Source organism: Chiroxiphia lanceolata, chromosome 3, assembly GCF_009829145.1.
Source record: "Chiroxiphia lanceolata isolate bChiLan1 chromosome 3, bChiLan1.pri, whole genome shotgun sequence".
Classification (NCBI taxonomy): domain Eukaryota; kingdom Metazoa; phylum Chordata; class Aves; order Passeriformes; family Pipridae; genus Chiroxiphia; species Chiroxiphia lanceolata.
This window is the reverse complement of record NC_045639.1, coordinates 52,047,537-52,074,181: the sequence shown is the minus strand read 5'-3', so window position 1 is coordinate 52,074,181 and position 26,645 is coordinate 52,047,537. Positions and strand designations below refer to the sequence as shown.

General features: G+C 37.6%; 1 protein-coding gene across 3 annotated transcripts in view; it reads left to right on the top strand.

The window, feature by feature from the left end:
* SYNE1 (spectrin repeat containing nuclear envelope protein 1) overlaps positions 1-26,645 on the top strand; it is a 298,629-nt gene that overhangs the window by 8,097 nt on the left and 263,887 nt on the right. For all 3 annotated transcript variants that reach the window (XM_032684535.1, XM_032684534.1, XM_032684533.1), the window contains exon 2: positions 971-1,237. In XM_032684535.1, coding sequence (XP_032540426.1) covers positions 1,222-1,237 — 16 coding nt within the window. In that variant the 5' untranslated portion in view covers positions 971-1,221. The remainder of the gene's footprint in view (positions 1-970; positions 1,238-26,645) is intronic.

The following is a 26,645-nucleotide window of genomic DNA, read 5'->3' as shown; positions in this document are numbered from 1 at the left end:
ATATTTCATAGGGCCTAAAGCTGTGTGGCCTAAAGGCTTGTCTGCCTAATAATGGAAGATTATTCTTTGACGGACCTTGGGGCCAGGAAAAGAGGAAAGTGCACACCACCAATAAACCCACTTACATTTGTGATATTGATCAGCTGCCTAGCCTTTTGAATTTGGGATGGGCCCAGTGTGTGTGGTATGAATGCAACTATTCTTGGTGTGTATATACTCAGGTATTTCTTATCAGGGAAGCTGGTGCATACATACACAACATGTACTTGTTCTTCAGAAGATAAGATGTTATTGATAAGTTATCTGAAGAATCTAATTTGATTTTTTTTTTTTAGATCAGCTTTATAGTCACATAGTTACAAAAGTGTTATGTACGTGTAGCAGTTCTAGTTCAGAGCTTTCGATGTTAAGTGACCCAAAATACAGCATCATCACACACTGGAAAAATTAATTTAAATACAATTTTATTTAATAATGAAATATGTGAATCTCAGTCTTTCAGATTAGACCACATTGGCCAGTGGAGTTAGGAATTATCCTGATCAATGAGTTTCTGTTATGTGTGCCTCTCCTAGCATGGTGAAATAGAATGAGAGTTTTACAGCTTTTGCATTTTACAAGTGGTTTAATTTTTCCTCTTTTATGCCTAATATTATTTATGTTAAGAAGTATTACGATATTGCTTTTAATAAGTGTAACATTATTGTTATTCTAAAACACATCCACGAGCATCCTCAGGAAAGGATTTATGTCTGGTGCATTGCCAATTGTGTTTAATGATTTGTTTTTGCAGCTTCATTCTGCTTCATGATTGCCAAGCGAGCTTTCAGCATTAATTGTATCTCTGGCTGGGTGTACACTATGGGCAAACATACCACTCTTACCTGTTAAGATAATATTAAGAGTCAGACTTCTTCTTAGTTTTGTAGAGCTGATAAGTTTCCTCTAAACCTTGGTACTTCTTTCTCAGGCGCTGAGGTTGTTTGCCAGTGTTTTGCCCCGACCCTATGAGGGCCAGCATTGGACTGGAGGCGTCTGACTGCCCCAGGGATGCTGTGCCATGGCTGAGGGTTTGAATGCTAAAAGGAAGCGGTCCAAGATCCTCGTCTCACTGAGCTCCACAGCTTGGAGGGAGACTTCTCCTCCGGGGAACTGGACTCGTGGCAAAGAGATCATGGCTTCATCCGACTAGTGGCAAGATCTAGAGACATTGCCAATGTCATGCAACGGCTTCAAGGTAAGTGATGACTTGGACTGGTGCTCTCTGCCATCTCCTTATAATGGAGGTTCCTATTTTTTACTGTACTCTGCAGTAAGGACAATATTCTGAAGTTTAGTAACCTTTCTAAACTTACCTACTGGAAGTATTTCTAGCATATCTGAAGGCTCTTATTATATGAGTCCTTTGGCATAGCATTAACAGTAGTGTTTAAAAGCAGTTGGTGTTGTGAAGGTGGCTCCATAGGACAGGACACTGAACTGAAGATTATGAGACTTTGAGTCCGTTTCTCCCACATTACCTGACTGTGCATCAGTTTCTCATAGAAAAGATATTAGGAATTATATCTATCTTTTTCTCAACTTTGAAGTCAACTGGTAGATCTTTTATGCTGATAAACTAGTATTTATTATTTTAGCAATAGTTACTGTCTCCAAATGAGAACAGTACTTTATTATATTGTTAATCATTGAAGAATTCAGAACTCACTAAGCTTATTATTAGTGCTCAAGTTGAGGAGCTTTTAGATAAGACATCACAGGATGTCTTTGCACTATTCATTGAGTATTCATTAAGTTTTTACGTTCTTATAACATAGCATTAATAAATAAATGTATTCTTTAGAAGTTACACACCTTACTGCTGCTGCTAAAAGCTTACATTCAGAATGTTTTTGTTCAAATGATGACATTGACTAGAAACAAATTGTCAGTACTGCTGTAGGTTTCACTCTCGTTAACTTTTGAACTTATTCAGAAATACCTGACCTTTTACTTTCTTTAAGACCAGCTTCCACTGGTATCCTCTAAATCTGGAAGCTTTATCTGCTTATGACTTTTCCTTCCATTTATTGTTTTTCAGTTTAGAATATCTGAACTCAGCTTCCCAGCCACTAGCTACTACTAGCATCAATAATATCCATATAGCCTCAGTAGATAAATGAAAGAATAAATAAATATGTAGGGTCTGTCCTATTTAGACTTGCTAGAGCACTTGTACCAATTCCAATTCTTGATTTTCCTAAGCCATTTTTTTCTAATATATGGTATTTTTCCATGCTATTTTTATATGTGTCTGCTAATTCTTAGGCCACAATCTTGGACAATGGTTGTTCAAAGTGCCCACAAACATAGAACGAGGAAATATTTCATGCTCAGAGAATTTGTGGATTAAGCATGAGGATAAGACAGGCCAGGTAGACTTGAATGAAAGACTGCAAGGGCACAGTGAAGCAACCTTGCTCACGGAACAGGAAGGGGTCTTGGTATGCTGTGTGTTTATACTGCAGTATGCTATATATTTGTGAGAAGTCATGTTCTTAATAGGAATTCCAGAAAAAATAAAAAGAGAGATATTTGAAGGAAGAAATTAAATAATTATGGGACTGTTAGACCTTCAAAGGAATATGAAGAAGTGCATAAGAGAAATGGCAGAGGTGCTCGAAGGTTATGGAGACATATGCAAAGGAAAGGATCAGGGAGCTGAGCTGTATTCAGGAAGGATTATCCAGGCTGGTACTCTGAAGCAATGTATAAGGAGGATGCCGCAGGAGGTATTTACAGAGCTTGAGAACTATTAATTATCTGACTGTTATGTATTAACTTTCTAAAGATCTATAAAGCTGTTGCTGACAAAATGGCTGTTTATTAGCATTTTGATTTTTTACACTTTTTTTTCATTTTTATGTATTTTGTTCTGTTGAATTTGATACACAGTCCGCTATATGTTTTTTTTTTGTTTGGATTTTTGGTTTGTTTTTTGGATTTTTTTTTTGGAAATTAGACAAAAATAATTAAGGGAACTCTGAAGTGAAGATGTTTTAGAAGAAAATATGGGAACTAAATGGAAATTTGGCATTACATGTTAATTTGAAGTCATAGCTGTAACTGGATTCTTTGCTTCTCAGATGAAATTAGCTCAGCTTGGTATTGATAGGATCTGAGTTTCACTGCAGAAGCAGTACTTCAATAAATCACCTGTGCCAATACTGGAGTGCTGGGAGCCTAAGTCTTTTTTTAGTCTGTAGTTCTGCATTATGGATGAGCAGACAATCTGCACTGCGACTACCTTAGCCCTTGTTTAAGGTTGCTCTACCTTTTAGAAATGATAGTCAGCTGAAATAGGAGTAGATGGACACATGAACGCAGAGATATTTCTTGACATGTCTGCATGACAGCCCAGAATCAGTGCAGTTGGAGCTGGGTGAGTAGCTCAAGGTGAGAGTGGAATTGTCAGTATTCAAAGTGTAACAGGAATGGCAACGTTTTGGAGGATCCTCACTCAGTGCCAAGCAGCAGTTGTGCTTTACCACACCCGATTTTGTACCTGGCTGTAAGCTGTGGCAGGAGAGTTCTACTTGTGTGATACTGTTAGACAGCTCTGCAAGATGTCAGTGCTAGAAATTCATTGGCATAGAGGGAGAGACGTAAAGCAAGCTGTGCTCCCTCCTCCACACTGTTGTCTCATATTTGCCTCATGGGTTTCCAGTAAGTGTTTGTGGTGAGAGAGGGTAGGAAAAACCAGCAAAATGCCACTCTTCACTGGAATTCTCAACACCAGTTTTGAAATCTCTGCTGTACATACTTTAGGTGAATGCAATTATATCCACTCTCCTAAAATCTGTTAGAAAGCAACAAAGTTGATTCTGCTGTTGGTTGGAGTTTTTGTTTTGTTTTTTTTAATGAAAATTTTTCCAGACGCTTCCCTTTGGTAATTTTGACACTTGCAATACACTCTGTACATGTACAGAGTTTTTTAATAACACTGTATATGACTGGCTTAGAAATCCACTTGGGACAAACAGCCATAAAGATGTGCAGTGTTCTGGGCAGTGGGTTTGTATGCAGGTGTATATAGAACCTGTCTTATCCCGTGGTGTCCAGGCAAAGACTTGCTACAGTATAGCTCTCTCTGCTCAGAAGAATGGAAGATCTACTCCTTTTGTCTAGGCCAGGGAGGACATAGGAGAGAGGTGGGCACTGAGGACAAGATTTACGATCTCTAATTTATTCATCCCTGTGATCCTAATAAAAGTTGAGACACAGGGCTATTCATTAGAGCTCAGTCTGCACTTGAGAGAAACAGGCCTCTCCAGAAGGAGTATGATCCTTTGTCATTTGAATTTTAATTAATAAGGGTGTATTTTTTAAGCAAAAAAATCCTTCCTTTTATGTTTTAATTCTGGGGATTTTACAACATATGTAATAGGTGCAGGTTGCAGAAAAGAGTGACCTTACCACTTTAAATGGAGAGGGTGGAGGTGGTTCTGAGGAAAGGTTAATCATAATTGGGAAGATAGATATCAACCCATAGAAGTATAGGTGCCCTCTATCTCACTTTTTTTTGCTAGACACATGCCCTTTGCTGCATCTAGCATCTTTCCACCAGCTTCTGCTGACTGCTTAGCCTTCCCTCAGTGCTTGCTGGAACAGTGTGACCCTGCTTGGTATCTGGGGACTGCCAAGTCTGTCCTGCCTGAGTCAGACAAGCTGGGCTTTTAGGGACTGAAAGGGTGTTGTGACTACTACAGGAGCTAATGCAGCCTAAGTCAGACATTTCAGAAGGGTATAATTGATTTTCTTAAACTGCCTATCTCTCCTCATTGCTGCAGAGAGAGACAGGAAAATACAGAGAAAACATCTGTTTCATTGCTGAATTTAAGCATGAGATACCCAACCTCATGCTACTACAGAATGGACTGATGACATCTTTCCATGGAATTGTCTTTGCCCAATTTATTCCTTGCTAGCACAGTTCTAGGTTTTGTACAGTATCTTATGCTTCCTAGTTGACTTGTTCATATTATAAGAGCACTCATAAACCCCAAGCAGAACTGGTGTACATCATCAATATGAGTTATATTCCTGGGATTTTTTTTTTGATTACTCTGGGAATTAAAACCGGTTGGCACAAAAGCACTGCTCCTTAGCCTACAGGAAATACAAGTTTCACTAGCATTATAAATGTACACTGAATACTTAAAGTATTTCTAATAGATACAAATATCAAAGCAAGGAGAGCTGGAAGACAATCTAGTAAACCTCTTGTACCTTTGCAATCTCTGCCATGATGAATTTCAGTCTTTTCCATTAGTATGCACTGTTACAGGCAGACTGCAGTCATGCTCATGCTATTCTGAAATAAAATACAAAAAAGGAAAAAGGAAAAAAAGAAAGTAAGTACCCTATTCCTCAGGACCTTGTCACTCCTGTATGCTGACTTGCTCTTACTGCCTTGTAAGGTGATGTTGAACAGTCACTACAGCATACTATTACTACAGGCTTTTCTCATTCCCACTTTTCCCTCCTTCCATTTTTTTCTGTACATTTTCTCATTTAATAGTTTGTGCTGAGTGGAGATTTTTATGACTATCATTGTGTTCGTTATTGGGTCATCATTTAGTCAAGCAGGATGCTTTTTTTCTTTTCTATAGTGGATCATAAATATTCAGTCTGCACTACAACCTAACATATATGCCACCCCAATTAGGCTACTGTGGTATAACCGATATTTTGAGACTGTTATCCACTTTAACCCCATTCATTAAAACCAGCTGTAGGATGTACAAAGTACATCAATTTAAACAATATAATGTTACCAAACAAGCGCTTTGTTGTCTTAAATAACCTCTACAAATGATATGGAAGCATAAAAAATTTCTTCTCGATCTTCCATTTGGTTCTGGGTTGCACCACTGCTCTTACTAAGGTCTTAAACTCACTTTAGATTGTGGGTATCTTGGGGTTTTGTAAACTCACTCTAGAGGCACTTCATCATGTAGGAAAAGCTATGGTTGGAAAGCAAACAACATGGTCATGCATGAAGATCCACTGTGCTGGAAAGGAGACATAATTCTTGTAACATTCATAAATTCCAAAACAGCTTTGATACAGGCAGGTCAAATTATCTTCAAGTCCAGCCTTATTTTATGTAGAGTTACCTACAACTGAGTATCATCTGTACTTTTCATGCCTTCCTTGCATTAGCACTATTCACAGAATGCTGTGGGTTGGGTTTTCTTCCAGATTGTCCTTCCTTCCCATCCTCCCTACCCCCTCCACCCTTCCCCATAAGTTTTGGCTCTTCTTTTCCTTCCTTTGACATCCTAGCATTTCTTTTCCATACCAGTAGCCATTAACTAAACAGTATATTTTTTTTGTAAATGTGTCCTTTCATTGGTGGTTTCCTTTGTTTGTTTTCTCTCTAAGTCAACGGTGACAAGAGCGACAGTTTAACATTAAGCTAAGCTGATTTAACAAATACCTGCTGCTAAAAGACGCATGCACTTCCACCAGTGCTCTTCCTCCTCTTACCTTAGACCTGAACCAACTGAGAATTGGTTTGCAGAGGCTAGGTGAGCTCCTGGGAAAAGGTAGGGTCTCCCCTTTCAGTGCCATTTACTGTTTTATTGATTGCAACACCAAAGTGCAAGATCATGTTTGTAAATGTGAGCAAAATTGAGAAGGTGTGCTTTGTCAGGAAGGGCATACTGCACATATTGCACAGTTGACTTTTACCCCCACATTACAAACACTGCTCTGGTCAAGGTTTCCTTCTGTCCAGTTTGCTTGTCTGTACTGGTTCCATATGATCCTGCTGCTGCCTTTTCTTTTCTATCTTTCACTGTTTAAAATGTCTCAGTTCGATGCCTGCATCTTTCTTAGATTTAAAAGATTCTTGCATTACAGAAGATGCCAGTGTAAATTATTAGTCTCTTAGCAAATCTTGTAACTGAGGCAATTCATTACTCATTGGCAGTGCTTTAAGGGAAGGTAGACACTTTTAACTCTATTGACTGGTATCCAAAACATAGCCCCATAATAGCCAATGTGAAGAAAATTCCCTCTATCCTGGCTGAAACCGGTGAAAGACCGTATAACCTGAAGGCCAAGTAAATCTAAATGATTAATTGGTAATCTGAATAACATTACAGTCCACTTGTTACTTAACAAGATGAATTCTAGCAGGATTCCAATCTCTTTTTTTATTATTTTTTCAGTGTGAGAAAATTTAAGTTAATACTATTTCAGAACAAAATATTGAAATATAAGGTTTATGTGTGAAGGTTAAGAAAGCTGGAAAAAAACTCCGTCATAGCTGAAAGGAAAATCATTAAAGGGTGAAAACAAAGATGAAAGAGATCAAGTGTTTTCATTTACTACAACAAAAACATATTAAAGGGTTAGTTTGCAGCTGGAGGTATTCAAGTTAAATATTAGTTTACATTTGATAAGGAAAATTGCTAAGGCAATCTGTAAAATCACCATTTTTAGAAGTAATTAATTTTGGTTTATGCATATGCAAACAATTCCAGTGAGAATCCACTTCGGGTTTCTTCTGACCCAGGTATCTGTTGGTAATAATCTCATGTATTGCTGGCAAAGATGCACTCTGAGCTATCTGTAGGTATTGGGGGAAAAGATACAATCAAAAGATTTCACTATTAACACAAGTTACTAAAGTATGAAGTGAATTTAGGTATCATGTTGTATTAGAATATTTTGTCATATAGTTAGACTGTTTTGACATATAGAGCAGTAAGTATCTCAGTGGAAAGAACCATATGCTGGGGGTTTTTTTATTTTTTTTTTTCACTGCAGTTAGCTTTCACTTTGTGTTCTCTTCAATGAGAACACAGTCCTGGGGCAGTATGTGTAATGCACAATGTATTTTAGTGAGTCATGATTCTCTTTTTTATTTTTAAAGGTTTTTTTGTCGTTAATAAATTCCAAATTAGTGATTTAAAACGCATTTTTAAAAAACTTTTTAAAGTTAATATTGCTTCTCATAATTTAAACTTTTTTCTATTGCTTTTTAGCAACATTAACAATGAAAATCAGCATATTCCTTAGGTTTTTTTTCATACTTGCACTTTTGGTGATGACAGTACAGCTCCCACATGTTGGTTAAATAACCTGTGCTCCTCTTTCCACTTGGTTTTTCGTCAACCAGGAAAAAAAGCACTAAAGATCACACAGGTGTTATAAATTACAAACATGTATTTGCATTTGAGTTGCTAGTTAAGAAAAAATGAACATATTTTTCCAGTTTTTATCTGGAATAAATTATATGTTTAGGGCAGAAAATGGTTGACATGGTAGTGTCTCAGAGATTGCTTTTGTTCGATTCTGGAGTAACACCGTTCAAAAACTGAAATTCTTCTCATATGCTACTCTTGAGAAACTGACAGGATTTGTTACACAAAATGTAGGAGGCAAAATGCAAAAATCTTCCTTGGATAATTTTATAGACAGTGGTTAAAAATTCTGCATCTTCAGTAGCTCCATGCTGCTCAGTATGATTTGACAAGTTCATTTGTAGGCATCCACACTGCGGCTGTTTAATGTTGGTTGTGATAAAGCACTGTCTGAGGCTCCAAACCAATTTTCGGTTGAGACTTTGTCTTAAAATAACATCTGCCATATTTGTTACTGGTGTGAAGAGGGTGATATTTCAGGAAGTCTAAATAGGAACAATTATGTGTCAATTTTGAGAGTTTACTGAAGAAAAAGATTTTGAGAAGGAATTTATTATAGCGATGATTATTTTTGAGAGCACCCCCTCTATCCCGATAGGCTGTTAGACAGTTACTTTAGTAATAGCTTTGGGTTGAGGGTATCAGGAAGCAGAAAATCTTCAAAATATTACGATATCAGATTTTTCTATGCAGGTTAGACAGTTTGTCAGTTGTCTGTGACATCTAATTCATTTGCTGTTTCTATTACAGCATACTGTAGGCTTGAAAAAAATTAAACTTTATCTCCTCAGAGCTGTGCTGTGGTAACTTAGTACAATACATTATGGTGTATTATTAAATTTGAAAATAGCTTATTATTGTCATCATAAATAACCCTCCCTTTTGGAATACCACATCTGTTATGTTTTAACACTAGAACTGAAAATTACAGGAGGACGTCTCTTGTACCTTGTTACTTATTAATAAGTATTAAAATGGTTTTGTAGAGGAACTATTGCTGATCGTGATTGTATACTGATGTAGAGACTTCTGTAGTGTAAAGGCAAAATATTTCAGTGAGAAAGTTCTACTTTTTTTAAAGTTTTCCCATTATCACATTTTGCCTGTTTGTAGAAATCAGAAGCTTCACCCTCTTTATTTATCAAGATGCTAATATACTTCAGAGAATATACTTGCAGGTAGATAAAACACAGATAAAAAATCGTACCTAACAATTATTAGTAATTTATTCCACATACTTTTTTCTAGAATGCCATTTTTGTTTCACAGTTTAGGCTTCATTTGCTTAAAAATACCCTCATTTCTGTCACAAAGCTTCTCCTTGTGAGTCATATAACTGAATTCTAATTTTAGACTCACACGGAGGTTTTCTTGTTGGTAGTTGTATGTATCCAAGTGAATTGTCTGTTACGGGGTGCAAGAAAATAGGCTACTTGTTCTGTCTTTCATCCAAGATGAGAAAGAGCCTTATGAGGGAAGTGTCAACAACTTATTAAGAATCCAATAGTCTATTGAAAAGAAAAGAAAAGAGAAAAGAAAAAAGACCCACCGAAAAAACCCCCTCTGGCTCTTGGGAATTTATGTCTCCATGGAAAATGAGAAAGAGATGTTTCAAATGTATTACATTTTACAAGGAGTTATAACTGGTTACTTAATCACACTGCTAATTTTTATATTCAAATTCTCGTTGCTAGTATTTGGGTGTGTAAGTTATCAGAGCCTCTCCATGTATAACGTTCTTGCAGAAGGGATGTAAAGAAACTAGGGCTAACAGTAAAAGCTAGCCTCCATCCTGTACATTGAATCAGATCCTGTTCATTTTAGGTTCTCAGTGATTATTTTAATTCAATATCAGATCTGTTAGGGAACTATCGGAAAAGCAGCTTGATGTTTCAGGATAAGTAGCCTCCAGGTACACATGGAAGGAGGAGTAGTGCTGAGTTACTACACAGTGAGGGCAGTTCTTCTTGTCCTCCAGGTCAGCCCTAGCACAGCTTGCCTGGTGGCCAAGACCTTATACCGCAACCTGCTCTCCCTTCTCTCTCTGTTTTCTCTGTCTTTCATGCCTTCCCTTGAGGAGTCGTTGTTAACATATAGCCTTGTGAAATATTTTTTGAGTTTCATTATATGGAACATAAATATTAACATATTGACATGTAATTTGTGGAACTTCTTTTACTGTAATTTCACTAGATTTTATGTAATTACTATTCAGTATTTGTTACACAGTCTTTCATACTTTTAAGAGGATTATGCCCTCGCTGATGTACATTGGCTTAAGTGACTATGGAGAATGTATATAATCTCTTTATAACACTGTTAGGCTTGTGACACAAACCTGAAAAACCTGTGAATCTGCAAGCTAAACACCATTGTATTCACCTAGAAAAGAGATACATCTGGAACCATCTTGTATCCACATGGCAATTGCTGCAGAAGAGGAGTTACAATTTAGTTTACCCAAATGGCTGAGTTTCTTTTTAGCTATGCCAGTATAATTCCCCCCGGGGAAAATTCATCATCCCCTTACAAAGATGTCAGAGGCCTGTACAAACATGGTTGACCCTTCTGATGCCTTCTGCACCTCACTCATATGGGCCAGCTCATGTATCTTGTGATAACTGCATAGGCTGTCATGGCCCCCCGTTGGCATACCTGGATAGGCACAGCTTTTCCAATATACAGTGTGGATTTCTTTAAGTCTTTACTTAAGGTGCTATTGCGAGAAAGCCGCTCACTTCCAGACCTTGTGAATGCAGCAGCTGTTCTGTAAAGGCTTTATCTTAAGCTCATTAAAACAAAGGAAAAAATCTTCTTTCCATAAGGTGAATGGAATGAACTACAACAGCAATTTTACATGAAGAGTATTACTGTTAGCTTTCTGGTCTTGGAGAGAAAAAAACCCTTTAAATGCAAGATCACAGTATTCAAGATGATTTGAGGCCAAACCAGACCAGTGTAGCAAAGTGAAATATTTACCTGCTTATAGTGCCTTTGAGATTAAAAAAAAAAAAAAAAAAAAAAGGAAAAAGCATGTTTAGGAATGGAGCTTGTAATACTCAAACTTGTCTGTTTATAAAAAATTATGATTATTTGTAGTAAATTAATTTTTAGACTGTGCTTTTCCTCTCCGAAGGAAATTAAAGTAAATTATTATTAGAGTCGAGCTTGTATAAAGACCCAACTCTTAATTCTGTTTATTTTGTCCAGAGTTGTTTTATTGTCTCATTTGCCTTGACATCCCTAGGCTTTACTAGGTCTGTGAGGTGCAGCCATTCCCAGTTCTGAGACTGCAAACTGATACTTGCTTAGTAGACAGTTGCAAATACAGCCTATTTTTCTCTTGACTCCTGTTAATAACAGCAACGAAACCCCCTGAGTAGTCCAGAAACACCATGTGGTTTTCAGGAGAGAGAATTGAGAATCAGCATCACCAGTTACAACAATTATGAGCTACTAATCCAGAAGCTGTACCAGCCCAGTCATTCTCTGCTGGTAGCTGGATTGGCTGCGTACTTGAGTGCTGTTTTGCAACCTGGATGTTCCTATTCCATTCACTCACAGGTGAACCTGATCTCGCTTGTTACGGTGAGGACAAGAAATACCTTTTAATGGAAGTCACAAAGCTTGTGCTCCCGTCCAAATGAGGAGAAGAGGTATTTGGGAACTGACCCTTCACTCAGATTTGTAGCCCAGCTGGCCTTTTTCGCCCAGTGAAGTGCACTGTCAGAGAAGCTCAGGCCATGGTGGGGTGGGATGAGGTGATTTTTAAAGTAACCAAAAGTCAAGTTTGTGGACAGAAGAGACAGAGGTGAGACTATCCAAAGTTCAATCACAAATGGAAAACCAAATGTTGTCAAGCCATCGTGTTATTAGAAGTCTCTGGGCATAAAGTTTTGTTAGCAGATGTGATGAGTTGCAGTAATAAAACATGAATGATCATACTCTGACTGATTAGACAGGATGTAAGTCTAATTAACTTGGATTTCTGTCTGGTTTGCATTACTGAAATTGGGCATTGCAGGAAGAATAAGATTTGAAAAGACATTCAAATAAAAATCCTTGAATCTTTTTGTGAAGCTTCTGCTTTCTGCTTCCCAAAGAGACAGAAGTTTATTATGTTGTGGGGGTTTTTTTGTTGTTTGCTTGGTTTTTTTTCTGGCTGACTGACTCAGGAGCAGAAAACTGCTGCTTCTGCATCGCTGTGTATCATAGAAAGGAGTTTAGTTGTATAATCTGCTTTCTTGGTCTTGCTTTCCAGAATGACCTTTTGTTTGGTCACTTTGGTGAGCTTGTACACAGCCTTGTTGCATAATTCTTCTTCTTTGATAATCCTGAGTCTGCCTTTTCATTTATGTGGTTACTAAGAAAACCAGAGGTGTAGCCAGCTGCCAGAAGTGATTTGAATAAATAAAAGGAATCGTGAACAGTTAATTTTTGTGTTTGCATCTGGTTTCTAAGAGACGAATAGTACATGCTTACTGTCTCTGTGTATTTTTATTTGAGATCTTGGGCACATTTAAATCCTGTGTTCCCTGGGGACACTTGTGTCTGCACAAAAATAATTACACTTTGTATTTATATTTATCAGTAAGAAGTCATCAGGTTTGAGTAGAAAATTACATCCATTTATGAATGAGATAAAATAATGGTATGTTATTGTGCTAATTCTTACAAAATACTCAAGGTGGTTTTGGTTTTATTTATTTATTTTTTTTGGCTGGGCTTTAGAAAAGGGTATGCAAATGTGTAATGAAGTAACACATTTTGACCTGTGAGGGAGGTAAGAACAGTTAGTATCACTTTCCAGATTGGGAGTGAAACAGAGAAAAGTCTTATTCTCACCAACTCCTATGAAAGTGTAGGATACAACATGGCCTTAACTGCAGTCAGGAAGAATAAATCAGTTCCCAAAACTAATGAGCTGGTTAAGTACAAGTTTGGTTCTACAAATCAGGTGCATGTGTATCTACCAATAGAAATCAGGTCCACATGTACCTGCTGGTAGTTAATATTAGTTATTTCTGTTTATTACTAATAGCTGGGTGTTCCTATTGGAGGGCCAAAATAGTGGGAACTGTGTTAGCAGGAATAGGAAGTACTTTAAAATTTGGCTGAAAAAATTGTGACTTACACTTTCACAGCATGTTTGAAGAATCACACTGTAAGTTTCACCAGTATATTTTCTTCAAGTTTTCTACAACATTATATGTTAGTAACCAAACTTGAAAATTTTATAGGCTGCAGCTGTTTAAGACAACAGGCATGACAATGTTATGTGCTCTCCAACTGAAATACTAGTTGCCAGCAGATTTTTATTTTGAATGAGACCAAATCTGGAATCTATGTTCAATGGTGTAATTAATTAACATAACATTACTGCCAGTGGTTAAGGTGTTCAGGTTATTCTCACAAGCTTCTGATGAAGTTTAAAAATATCAAGTTGAATTATAGTATTCTCACAGGTAATGAAAAATAAAAAGAGATATAAACAGATTTAAACAAAAATGTGCATTGCACTTTTTTTGTAGGGAAGGAAAAGATTGGAGTTGATTGATCAAAATTCTGGACACTTAGCTACTTCTTGTTGCCAAAGGAAAGCACAGAAATCAGAGCTGAGTGGAAGATTAAATGGCCTTAAAGAGAAAAAGCCCATTTCACAAAAAAAAAAAAAAAAAAAGTCTTGTGATACTTTCCTTGCATCTACCAGCAAGACAAACTTGTAATTAAAAGTTAGGTAGAAAGCTTTGAATAATTTATTTTCAAGGAAACAGAACAAACTAACACATAGGAATACACATAGAAGTGAAAGAAAAAGGGAAATTTAAGTGAGAGGAACCCATATAGGCTTCTGATAGGTAGAAATGTTGAAAAGAAAAATACAGGGAGAAGGAGATTGGATATTGAGAACAGCAATAACATTGCCTTGAGAAACAAAAATGGAGAGAAGCTGCTTTACAAATCTGAGCATGGCGAGAGTTTTACCTGTGTTATTGTTTGTGAACTGTCTCAATCTCAATCAACATCTAAAAGCATATTTGCCCTAAAGTTTGGTTTTATTCTAGTAGTTTGTTGCAGAGGCACTGTACAATATCTGCTAGCAAAAGTCATATCTGCATTCCTCTGAGGATCTACTTCAGGGAAAAATCAAACCTAATTTTCTGACTGTGGCCTTGGTATTCTGTTTCAAAATCCTTACATACAAAAATGAGATATCTTTTATCTAAACTAATAATTTTAGTTCAGAGTACAATCAAAATGTCTATACCATCATTACTTGCTTGCTCCCTCTCAGGATTTGACTGTTTGCTAATTACTAGGTGGCAGGTAGATGCTGAGTCGTGTTTCCCTGATCCTGCAGCATTCTCTCGCACTTGCTCTGGCAACAAGAGCTGTCTGTTAGTCTGTTATAAAGAACTACCTCCATTTCTTCTCTCTTCCTGATAAATGGATCTTGTTTTCTAGGTGATTACTTCAGTTTCCAAATAATTTAAAGCCCTGAGTCCATGTAATTAGACTGGTTTCTTACTAGTCCATTGTTACCTTCTGGTTTTCTCTGGCTTTGTTTGCTAAAGTCTGTTACTTGGATTCCTTTGCACTTTAAAAACTTCCAATTTAATTACATCTTTTACTAATAATTAACTTGAATGAGAGCAAGTTATTTTAGCATTATCTGTATTTCAACATTTTTCACCTTTTTGCTGCAGTATCAGACAGAATTAAAAGCTTGTTAATAGCTGATTTGCATATAATTAAGAATGTGCAGTGATTATCGGTTCACATTTATTTATAGGCATTATCCTCTAGATTTATGGGCATTGTCTGGCATAGAAACATTTGTACCTGAGGTGCTGAGAAATAAAGACACAACTCAATAGCTTGACACTGAAAGCCATATGCTGCATTTGCATGACCTCTTTCACAGTGCTACAGGATGCTGATCATCTGTTCTCCAGAAGTCTTTTTTCTTCCTGTGACTGGACAGAATTGGTGGCTGATTGCCAGCAATGCTGGTCATAAGCTGCTTTGGCAGATTTACCCATTTAAAACTATGCTTTATTTGCAGGGGAAATTGTCTCCTTTCCCACACATAGAAAAAGCAAAACCAAAGAAAAAAAAAACCTTCAGAATGAGACTGAGATAAATCTAGTACTAAAAAGTCACTACTGCAAGTGAATCCTAAGCTTAACATTTTTAAGTTCAGTCGGTCTCTATAATCACAGTGAGGACTGACTGTAACTAGTAAAGACAAAATCAGATTAAGTTGTTGGGTAGTGATATAATGTGTAATCTAGCAATCTGATTTCTCTAGTTTCCCTTTTTTTCACCCATCCGTCAAAATTGAAAGAATATATACATCTGAACTGAAAATCAAATACAGTTTGAAAATACAGTCTGTATACTAGCATAAGCCTCTTACTTGCTCTAAAGAAAACATTCAGACCTTGAAGCCCATGTGTTACCCTTAAGGAAGAACTTAGGTAGGCTGAGACAGATGTTTTTGGAGAATCTAGCACAGAATGCACAACATAAGACTGTGGCCTAAACTGAAAGAACTCATAATTGTGAAGCCAGAAGACTCTGTGATCACCTTGTCGTGATCACCTTGTCATGATCACCTATGTAATTTCAGAATTCAGTCCTGAGTGATGGTGTGTCTCATGTGACCACATAAAAGTAAGAAGTGGAGTGGAAAAAGGCACAGGGAATCTCTTCTCTATTTGCAAATATTAGCAGGTTGATTAACTTTACACTGAAGTGTATGTGTGTCTGTGTCTGTGTGTGTGTGTGAAAAAGGGAACACCTAAGGACATAATAGGGGAAGTTGTCTAGATGGGTAAGTTCCCCTTACCTCTTCTGATAAGTAGTTTGCATTTTGCAAGTCAAGATTACCTAACAAAGTAAATTTACAGAAATAGTTGTAGTTTCTCTGTTCAAAGCACCTCTCAACATGGGACTCACTGAAGTCCAGATTTAATGAAACCATACTGTAGTAGAAGGAGTTTGAGAGTATGATTTCATATTTTGGAGCTCGGTGTTTTAGGGGCTGCATGCATTCCTGCTTGTTGGCAGGAGTTTGTATGCGTGGGAATCAGGAAGAGATCACTTGTTTACCCTCTGCTAATCATGTTTCAGGGCATCTTGAATACTGAAATTTGGATATGATATGCAGTATGATACACTAATCCTAATTTTTGTACTGATTTCTGTTAATATAAATGCTGTGTGCCCCTGCACACTTATTTCAACAAGTCTTGGGCTCCTGGTGGCCACTTCCAGTTCTTCAGTCTGGATCTAACATCTTTAGCAGTACCAAGCTGGAGATTTGGTCTAACAAATTCATATGTAAATCTATACAAACATAAAATAAAATACAAACAAATAGAAACATAATAAAGCAACAGGCACAGATATTTCAAGTCCAGTTGATCAAATTATTATCTAAACTAAAAATGTTTACTGCATCCCACACATAAAATAACAGTACTTAATGGAGCAGAAGTCATTATTTAATTGGCAGAACCTGAACACAGAGAATGTAGAAGTGCTGTGATATGATGTTCAAAGTAAGTATTAGAACTAATTGAAACATCCTTTTTTCTTTTTAGAAAGTAGAGCTCTGCTGACAAGAAACAGAAATATATTCATACCAAATCATAGAAGTTTATTGCAATTGTATGATCCCCATTACCATCTTTTTTACGTTTCTCCAAATTTTTAAGACATTTATCTTTACAACATCCCTGCTTGGAAGGCAAAACACCTTTTCCTACATTTGTGAAGTAAAGACACTCAAGACCTGCTTACAAGTATATCAGATATAGGAGATGAAGGCAGTAGCTAAGCACTTGTAGCTGCAGATTTCCATGGTTTTCTATAATTATTATGTAATAATTATGACTGATAAATAAACAGGATGGACACATTCTGTATTCACCTTGCATTTCTGTCATATAGTAATGTGCAGTGGCATATCATTTTAAAAAAAACAGCCAAACAAAAATACTAGGAAGTGACACACCATAAAGAGCCTAAGAGCTCAAAAGAGATCATAAACACTTAACTGTGGAGAAGGCACTGCCCCTTCTCCTGCTTTAGTGAGAGTTGTAACTGAGGTCATAGCTGGCCTTTCCAGTCCCTGCTGTGCTCCACCCATACGTTGTTTTCATGAAGAACTTGAAATCGTGACAAAAACACCAGAAGGAAATCATGCTTGTGTTGAATTTATGTTTGGATTTTTGTTTGTTTTCTTGAAAGGAGTTTGTTCTTCAGATGATGGTTATTTTTAGTGCTTATGAAACCAAAAGACAGCGAACGCTGAATGGAACCAGGAAAGCTGTGAGCAAATATAGTATTGGTGAAAACTCGTAGACCAGTATGACTCAGTTGCCTTTGTCCTAAGCACTACCAATTCTGCCTGTTGGCTTCTTTTAAAACAAAACTATCCTTTTGTTTGAAGATTGTGGTGTAGGTCTTTCTACAGTTAGATCATACATTGCTGTCTTCTGTGACTTGTATGGCCAGTCTTCGCGAACGAAGATTTGGGAAGGGTCTTTGCCCTTCGAGCCTGCGCAGTGGATTTTTTTAGGTGAGACACAGTGTGCGCTGAGCTGAGCCCACCCTTTAATCCTAAGGTTCATCTGCCGGGGCCGAGCAAGCTTGGACGGTGGCAGTGAGGTCCTCAGGACCTTCTGTGACTTAAGACCCGTGTAACTGTGCCTCTCTGCCTCTGTTTAAAAATACCGATTTCTGTCCTATTCGAGAACCTTATTTTCTGTATGCATTGACAAAATTAAGCCTCAAGATAATTCAATAAAGCTACTGAGTTCTTATAGTATTTTTAAAATATTTTATGTCATACTAAACAGTTTTAAATTGTTTATTTTTTATAGTAGCCTGATATAATTAGGCTTCATAGCTGCTTTAAAGTTCTCAGTATGAAACTTTTCTCTGAAACCTGAAGAGAGCAGAAAACATTAGAGCATTACAAAAGTGCTACCAACTCTGATGGTAATGTTAGGTTCTTCAGATTAGTGGGAACTGGCAAAAAAAAATGGACAAATTCCAGCATGGAAGAATCAGAGGAATTAGGTGTGCAGTGGCAACCTGCTCCAGCATTGGTTAGCTACTGGGTTCAGTGACCGTGGTGAAATTTCTGTAGGCTGTATTTACCTTCAAAGGATTGACAGTCTTAACTAAACTGTGAAGTCTGTATATACAGGCTTGTGTTTCTGTAATTTTAACTAGAGGTGGTCTGAAAACATGTTCATCAAATTATTTGTGCTATCAACTATGCAATTAGGAGCTGTAGATTAAAAAATAAGTTTTCACTCAAAGAATCTAATCTGAATTTTTAAATTGTAAGTAAATTCACCAGATGACTTTGGAGATATAGTAGAACACACCGTCTTTCAAGAATTTTATTGAACTGATGAATGACATAAATTCCTTATATTTGTGAGCTTTAGGGAAAGGTAATTTCAAAGCTGAGAGTCTCAACTGCTTGATACTGTGTGATGATTCAGCCATTTGAGGTAGGGATTAGCAGTCTGAAAACAAAGCAAAGCAAGTGAAATAAACTATATGAAAGATGATTGTCATAAATGGCAGTGTAGGAAACACTGACAATTAAAAAATGTATGGAGAGCCTTGTTTGTTTGGATTTTTAAATTTTTTTTTTTTTTTTTAAATTACAAAATACCAAAGAAGGTACCAGTTAAGGAAACCACATTGTTGATGAGGTTACTGAAGAAAATTATTTTAGCTGCATGCCACATCCATTAGAGAGCTGTAGAATAGTAGAAACAAAATGCAAAAGGGAAGGTGGGTTTGTATAGGTGAGTAGATAGACCAGTCATGGATGTATGTATTGTCTGTGGGGGAAGAAAGAATATCTTTCGTATTTTAAGGTGGTGTGAAGATAAGGATGATAGTGCAGAATAAAGAAAAAAAATCTATAGTATAGCCAAGTAACTTCTCTCTTCTGAGAAGCTTAGCTGTAGTCATGAGGAACTAATATGCTGTCTTCATTCTGCTGCAACTAGAACACTGTAGAACTTCCTTCAAAGAACTTTGCTTTTTCCACCTTGAAAGCTTTGAAAATGTTGGAAGTGCAGAATGTACACTTTCTTCACAATTTTGAATGATAGTTACCTTTTCACCTCTGACCTCATTTGTGCTGCAATGTAGGTTATTTTAGTGCAGTAGTTTCCTTGCCATAGTTCCTCAGCCTACTTGAAGCAGCCTCTGCTCAAGCAGCAGTTATTTATAAGGGTGACCGCTTGACCTGCATGGCCCTGCTAAATCAGCCTGCCATGATGTGCTACTGGTCTGCCCTAAAATAGAAAGACTGGAGTAGTCTTCAGGATGCCCCATTACCTCTACCTGCAGAGTGCATGTGTCTGTCGTCCAGCTGGTGAGAAGACCAATCCACACTGTTTATCTAGCAAAATCCAGCACACTTTATTCAGAAAAGTGAAAATCTAAATATCACTGTTTCTTTTGTTTGTTTGTTGTTTGTATTTTTGCTTTTTTAATAAGGTATACGTTCGCAGAAAATAATGCCTGGGATCTGGCACAACTTTCACTGACACTTTTGGCCACATGTCCATGTGTGTGGATTTGCCTCTGGTAGGGGCCTCTCCAAGGGACAGCTATGGAGGCTGTTCTACAAATCTTTGACACCTACTTGTCCTGGCCCACATGAGAATTTAGGAGATGCTCTGTGAGGGCACTTCTGCGGTCTCTAAAATTTTTCAGGAGAATGGGATGTATGAGTGGCTTGACAATTGCTGCAAAGTTCTGAAGGTGGGACATCCTACAGGAGAATCCTACCACTCAGACCAAGTCACAGATGATTATTTAATAGTTATTTAAGCTCAGATTTATTAATTCCAATCCTACATAATATTCAAAGAAGGTTGGTTTTAAGCAGTAACACCATAATAATAGGTGAGACTTTCACTCTGATGAGCAATATTCTTTACTGTGAATTAGCTATGAATGGTAGTGTTTCTGCATTTACATTTAAAAAATTGTAAATATCAACAAACTGGTTAATACAAAACATCAGGAGAAGGTAATTTATGTAACTTATGGTCCCAAATCTGTGCATTGCTATTTGGACAGTGTTGTTCCTTGGCAACACTGTTTTAGTATTCTGTTTTTTTGGACTTGTTACTGAATCATTTATGTTTCTCTAGATTTTCTTTATAATACTGTCAGCACAGTGTATGGTTTGTTCAGGGGAATTTGAAAACTGGATTATTTCCTCTGGGAAGCAAACTGTTATTAATTGATCCAAATCTTTAATTAATATTATCAAATCAAGTTTTCATTTGTAAATTATAATTTAAAATTTTTAATTCTTGCCAGTAGATTTTGAAGAAAAAGATTCTTTCATATAAAGCAATATTTAAGTTTGCATTTTTCCAATATGCTTCGACATTGTTGAAATCAATGCAAGGAAGTATTTGTATTAATAAGAAGTGAATTCAAAGAATTATTTGTAACAGGACAAAAGAAGATATTTTGCTTGAAAATCTTGGCTCATCTATGTCTACATTAAATTATAGATGAAAGATGCTTATGACTTGTACTTTCAGTGACACAAGCCCCGCCAAGCAAGCCATATACAGGTATAACGGTTTCACAATAATGATAATCATAATTGAAACTCTGTCTCAGGGAGGCCATGTAACAGGATTGGTGGAGAAATTCCTACTGTGTGAAAAAGCAGTGACAGAGCAGATAGCTGAGAAATACAGTTAAGACATATGCACTTTGTTCCAATGAGCAGGATTCAAAAGTGGGACCCCAGAATTGTGGTTAGGAATTAAGGGCATGTGGAATACTCTGCCACGGAGGAGGTGCTGGTAAATTTCTAAACCACATAGGAAAATTAGAAAGGGAGTATGTACAACACAGCGTGGCCCTAAAGAACACGGAGCTCAAGCTGTAGAAACCTCAGGTAGGGTAAGTGGGTGCAGGGACCAGATTTCAGTTGGTAAGAGCAATCAGTGAAGAAAAGGAGTGTAATTTCAGCCAAGTGGCAAAATGGGATGATGGCATTTGGGGAAACCCTCTGTTCAGGTTCACAGCTCAGACATTGGCTTACAAGGCTTATCCTGGCTCTCAGTTCTCATTTGGTGGTAGAATCTGACTGCTGAGGTAGAGCCTGAAAAAGGCTGATTACACAAAGAACTATTACACATTTATCTGCTCTGGTTTTATTCTTCGTGCAGGAAACCACATTTCCAAATGGAGATTTAGGGTGCCTTTCCTCTCTGCCCCCAGTATTGAAATTCTGTTTGTCTATTAAGTATTGTTAGCACTGAAATGACCACGAAAATAGTTATATCTTTTGCAAATTAACATGTGCGTGTGCACACTTACATTGGTTGTGCATTCATCTATACATGCATGAACACGTGCATGTAAGCTGAAGGGTATTACCCAGGAGCACTGGCAGAGACACTGTCATATGTTATTATTCTTCTCTAAAATGCTATTTGCTGTGGGGGATGAAGAGAAGCTGTAATCAAATAGTTTGTTTTGTAGGCACACATGTGACTCTGGCAATCATATATTTAAGTGGGGGATAATTTCAGGGTTACTTAGCCTAGCTGCGATACTTTTGGCTGGTATATATCTGACTATTTATTTTTTAAAAGCTACATTTTTAACTTGGATCTGTAATGCTGTACCTAAATAAAACTGGCCACATTTTCAGAAATTAAGAGCACCTTCAGCTCCATTTGACGTTACTGAGATTCCTTTGCTTCTCTAATAGTAAAACATGAAGGTAGATGCAAGGACCCATCATACACTCCACAGTAGCATTAGAATACTAAAGTTGTTTAATATCCTCTGCCTCTCAGATTGTCTTCATGCAGTATTGTATTGATTCATCAGGAAGACAGACCAGTTTTGACCTTGATAGAATGTGACAGCATGTTAGGACTCTGCATTATTTTAGTCTCAAAACTACTAAAACCCATCATTTTACATTCCCTGTTTCTCTGTGGAAGCTTAAGTAGTTTTAATTGCTGCAGCAATTGTCTATCTGTTTGTTTATTCTTTTGCTAGTTTTTGTAAGAGCACACACCCAAAATCCGTGGATATCATCCAACTTGGCTGAGACTTACAGACACCAGATAGATAATTTTCCACATTCAGTTGTTCATGTTTCCCAGTTTGTCTGTTCAGAATTATTTTTTTTAACACATTCTTAAGTTGTGAAGCTCTACTATTTTCTGACCCAGGGAGACAGCAGATATCTAAAAGTTTTGAATTAGATTTTAAAAAAATACACAAAGCCAAACATAGTAAATTTTCCCTTGTCCAAGCCTGTTCCATCTAAGGAAGAACTCTAAATGTTTTCAAGCATTGGGAAAACTTCTTTTTAAAATTTACTTTGAAGGCTGTATTTGTAATGATTTGTAATGATTTGTGGTTTGTTTTTTTTAAATGCTATATTATATATTTATTACCTGGGCTTTAGTGTCATTTAAAACACAATTAAAAAAAGAAAAAGCTGTAATTTGTACTGCTCCTGATAAACGAGTGTTAATCCATTTCTGTGTTTGCTCTCTACCCTCCCCATTTTCTGTCTGTTTTTCCAATGTTTGACTGCATTATGCTTTACCTAATGCAAGAACTTACATAAGGATGGAAATAACCTCAGTCAGGGTAAGTCGGCATTGCTCCATTTCACTTGAGTGGGGCACTCAGGAGCTGTCTTGTATCGTTATGCACATGCAGTTAAAGCCGTCAACCCCTGTGTTAAAGATCGACCCTTCAAGCAGGCACTATGTGTTTTGTCTGTGTCCATATGGCAAGTACCAAATGTTTGTGTTGCTAGGGCATAATGTTGACAAGCATCCTAAAAATATAAATATGAATTGGAAATGGGGATTTTCTATAGGCACTCCACTAAGCTAAACACACTGTATTAAGGCCACTAAAGAGCATAATACAGTGGGTTGGTGTCCTAGAAATGACTGGGGCTTCTGCATACAGGATTATCTGCAGTTTGCATCAGTCAGTAATGACACCTGTCTGGGCCCGCACTCTGGAAAGGTCTCAACAAAGCACTCAGAGGAAGTTTCAGAACTAACACTTCCTCTCTGATCTCCTCAGTCACGTTGCTCTCCCTGTCCCTACCCTTCCCCTGTCCCTGTTGATATCCCTCGCTCTATGGTGCTGCATCTGGGGACAGGAAAGAATAAAGTGACGTTACCAGATTAAATTCTGATTTTGCATTCATTGCAAAGCACTTCCTTGCAGATCTGGTGGTATAGAAAGCCTAACTTAATGATTCTGAAAAGGTTGATATTCCCTGAAACATGAATCCCATGGACTCATCATCTTTGTTATACATGCCCAAGTAAAAATCAGTGTGCACACTTCATACAAGTGTGTAAATCCATAGACATTCCTGTATTTTTATGGGGAGGTTTTTTGTTTTGTTTTGGTGGTTTTTTTGTTTTTTTGTTTTTTTTTAATATGTGAGGTATTCAAAACACTCGTGAATTTACACATAGTTCTCTGGGTCTAGAAAACCTAAAACTATGGTATGTATTTTTGGCAGATGCCTCTTTTTCTGGGATGTGAATATAGTCCAAAATCTCCATTTTAGTTATTTCTCTGCAGTTTGATTGCTCACATTTCCTAAACCAAAGGGAGATCACTTGTCTAAAAACCAGAATTAAATTGACATGAAAGCGGATTATGGACCTCAAACATTTCCCATTGCATGAATAGTGGAATGTGTAAAGATATAGCAAGAATACAACAATGACAAATGATAGATTTTTAGAGAAGTCAGGTTTTGAAGAACATTATACTCTGCAGAATGCTTGTTGTTATTCTCTGGTGTCCAGAACAACATATATTTTCATTTATTTCACTGATAGAATTGTAAAATATCCTGAGTTGGAAGGGACCCATAAGTACCATCGAAGTCCAACTCCTGGCCTGGCACAGGACAGCCCAAAGAATCACATCATGAGCCTGAGAGCTTTGTCCAAATGCTTCTTGAACTCTGGTAGACTTGGTGCTGGGACCGCTTCCCTGGGGAGCCTGTTTCAGTTCCCGATCACCCTCTGGGTGAAGAACCTTTTTCTAATATCCAACCTAAACCTTCCCTGGCACAACTTCAGGCCATTCCCTCTGTTCCTGTCACTGGTCTCACCAGAGAAGAGATCGGTGCCTGCCCCTCCTCTTCCCCTCACGAGGAAGTTGTAGACTGCAATGAGGTCTCCCCTCAGTTTCCTCTTCTCCAGGCTGAACAAGTGAAGTGACCTCAGCCGCTTCTCGTATGGCTTCCCCTCCAGACCATTTACCATCTTTGTAGCCCTCCTTTGGATCTCTTATAGCTTTATACCTTCCTTGAGTTGTGGGACCCAAAACTGCACACAGTATTCAAGGTGAGGCTGCCCCAGTGCAGAGCAGAGTGGGACAATCCCCTCCCTTACCCGGCTGGCGATGCTTTGCCTGATGCCCCTCAGGACATGGTTGGCCCTCCTGGCTGCCAGGGCACTGCTGACTCATATTCAATTTGCCATTGACCAGGACCCCAAGGTCCCTTTTTGTAGTGCTTCTCTTCAGCCTCTCATTCCTGAGTCTGTATGTACATCCAGGGTTGCCCCATCCCAGTTGCAGAATCTGTCACTTTCCCTTGTTGAACTTCATATAATTGGTCATTCCCCAGCCCTCTAATTTGTCTGGGCCTCTCTGCCTTTGAGGGAATCACCAGCTCTTCCAAATTTAGTATCAAGGTCCAACTTACATTGAAGTCCTGCATCCAAGTAATTTATGAAGATGTTGAAGAGCACTGGGCCTAAGATGTTCCAAAGCATTGAAAAAATTATACTGAAAGATGGAATTGCAGTCTAGGGCTAATGCACTTTGGCAGGTGTTCAGCTAAGGGTCTTCATATTGATGTCATATTTTTTTAGCTCTAGAATGTCTAGAGTCTCTATCATCAACATGTACTTAAAAGACCATTGTCAGACTTTGATTACAGAGTGGCCAGATCTCATAATATTTGATGCTTCTTGTATTCAATTATTAGCAAAATACTAAAATAAAACACTTAAGTCATCTTCTGCCTTCATGGCTGAAGAGGAAGGCCTAAAAATTTGGTGCCTTGGGAGTATGAGTCCAGAAGGTAAAGATATCAATATCATTTAAAAAAAAAAAAAATGGCTCTGGTGTGGACCCTGCATGGGAGAATATAAGAAACTTCTCTCATTCATTCTACCTCAAATGTGAACCTTTCTGTGGAAGCCGCTTGAGCTGATTATCAGATAGAGAAGTTCCATCACACTTTTGACTTGGGACTGCTTGGGGTTATGCTCATCTGACCTCATGATAAGTAACTGGTGCTGATCAGAAAACCATGGAATTCTGGAATAAGATATGTTTTCTGAAATGGGTCACTCAGGTAATGCTTTTACTCAAACTCCTTGAATAATTACCTTAATTATTTTTGTACTAATTGTGTTAATACTTTAATAGCAGTTACCTACAAAAGTACTGATGCAGTGGTTTTATTTTACACTGTAAAGGTGACAGTGTTGTCCTCCATTTGCTGAGAGCCTAAAGGGCCCACTCCTTTCTCTTAACCCTAATGACAGGTGGTCTTCAGAGTATCTGCAGATGTTTGCTTTCAGAATCACTCTTAATACTCTTTTCCTCAGTGTAAAAAATTAACCAGTAAGTTTGGACTAGTCTAGAGTAGTAATGGGAGACTGAATTTTTCACAGCGTTTCGCTATTGAGTGCTCTCCAGATAGGACACAGGCTGTACCCGCTGAAGTTAATAAATGCTTCTTGGACTTGGATCAAGGACTTTAATTCTTCAGTGTCTTTCAGGAAAGTGTAACTCCTTTGCCATAGCAATTAGAAAATACTGTGGTATTCAGCTATCAGCTTTTGAGGCATAGATCAAGATACTGGGTTCTAGCATGCAACCATTTCCGTTTCTGTTTTTCTACTTTCCTGGTATGAAATAATATCAATAGTCTAACATCTATGCCAAGGATGTAAAAGCAAAGTGAGCTAAAAACACATTAAACAGTTTGTTGTAATGCTGTAAATGTTACGTCCCATTAAGCAGCTGAGTGAAATATTTGAGCTCTCTGTGCTGTGGCAGACATGTTTGGGCTTGTTTGTTGACCAGGCAGCATTTAATTTTTTTACTGTGTCATAAATAAGAAATATTGCTTTTCTAGACTATAGGAATAATTCACAATTAAGAGGTGCAATATTTAAATGCAAACATTGTCATAATGAAAAAATCATATCCAATTTGATACAGGAAGAGTTTGTATAAACATGGTGTGAAACACAGCACTGAACTGGTGAGAAGGAATTCAGGTCTTGCTGTTAGTTCACTGCCAGACTTCCCTTGAGGAGGCTGATGGTGTTTGATTCCTCCTGGGGC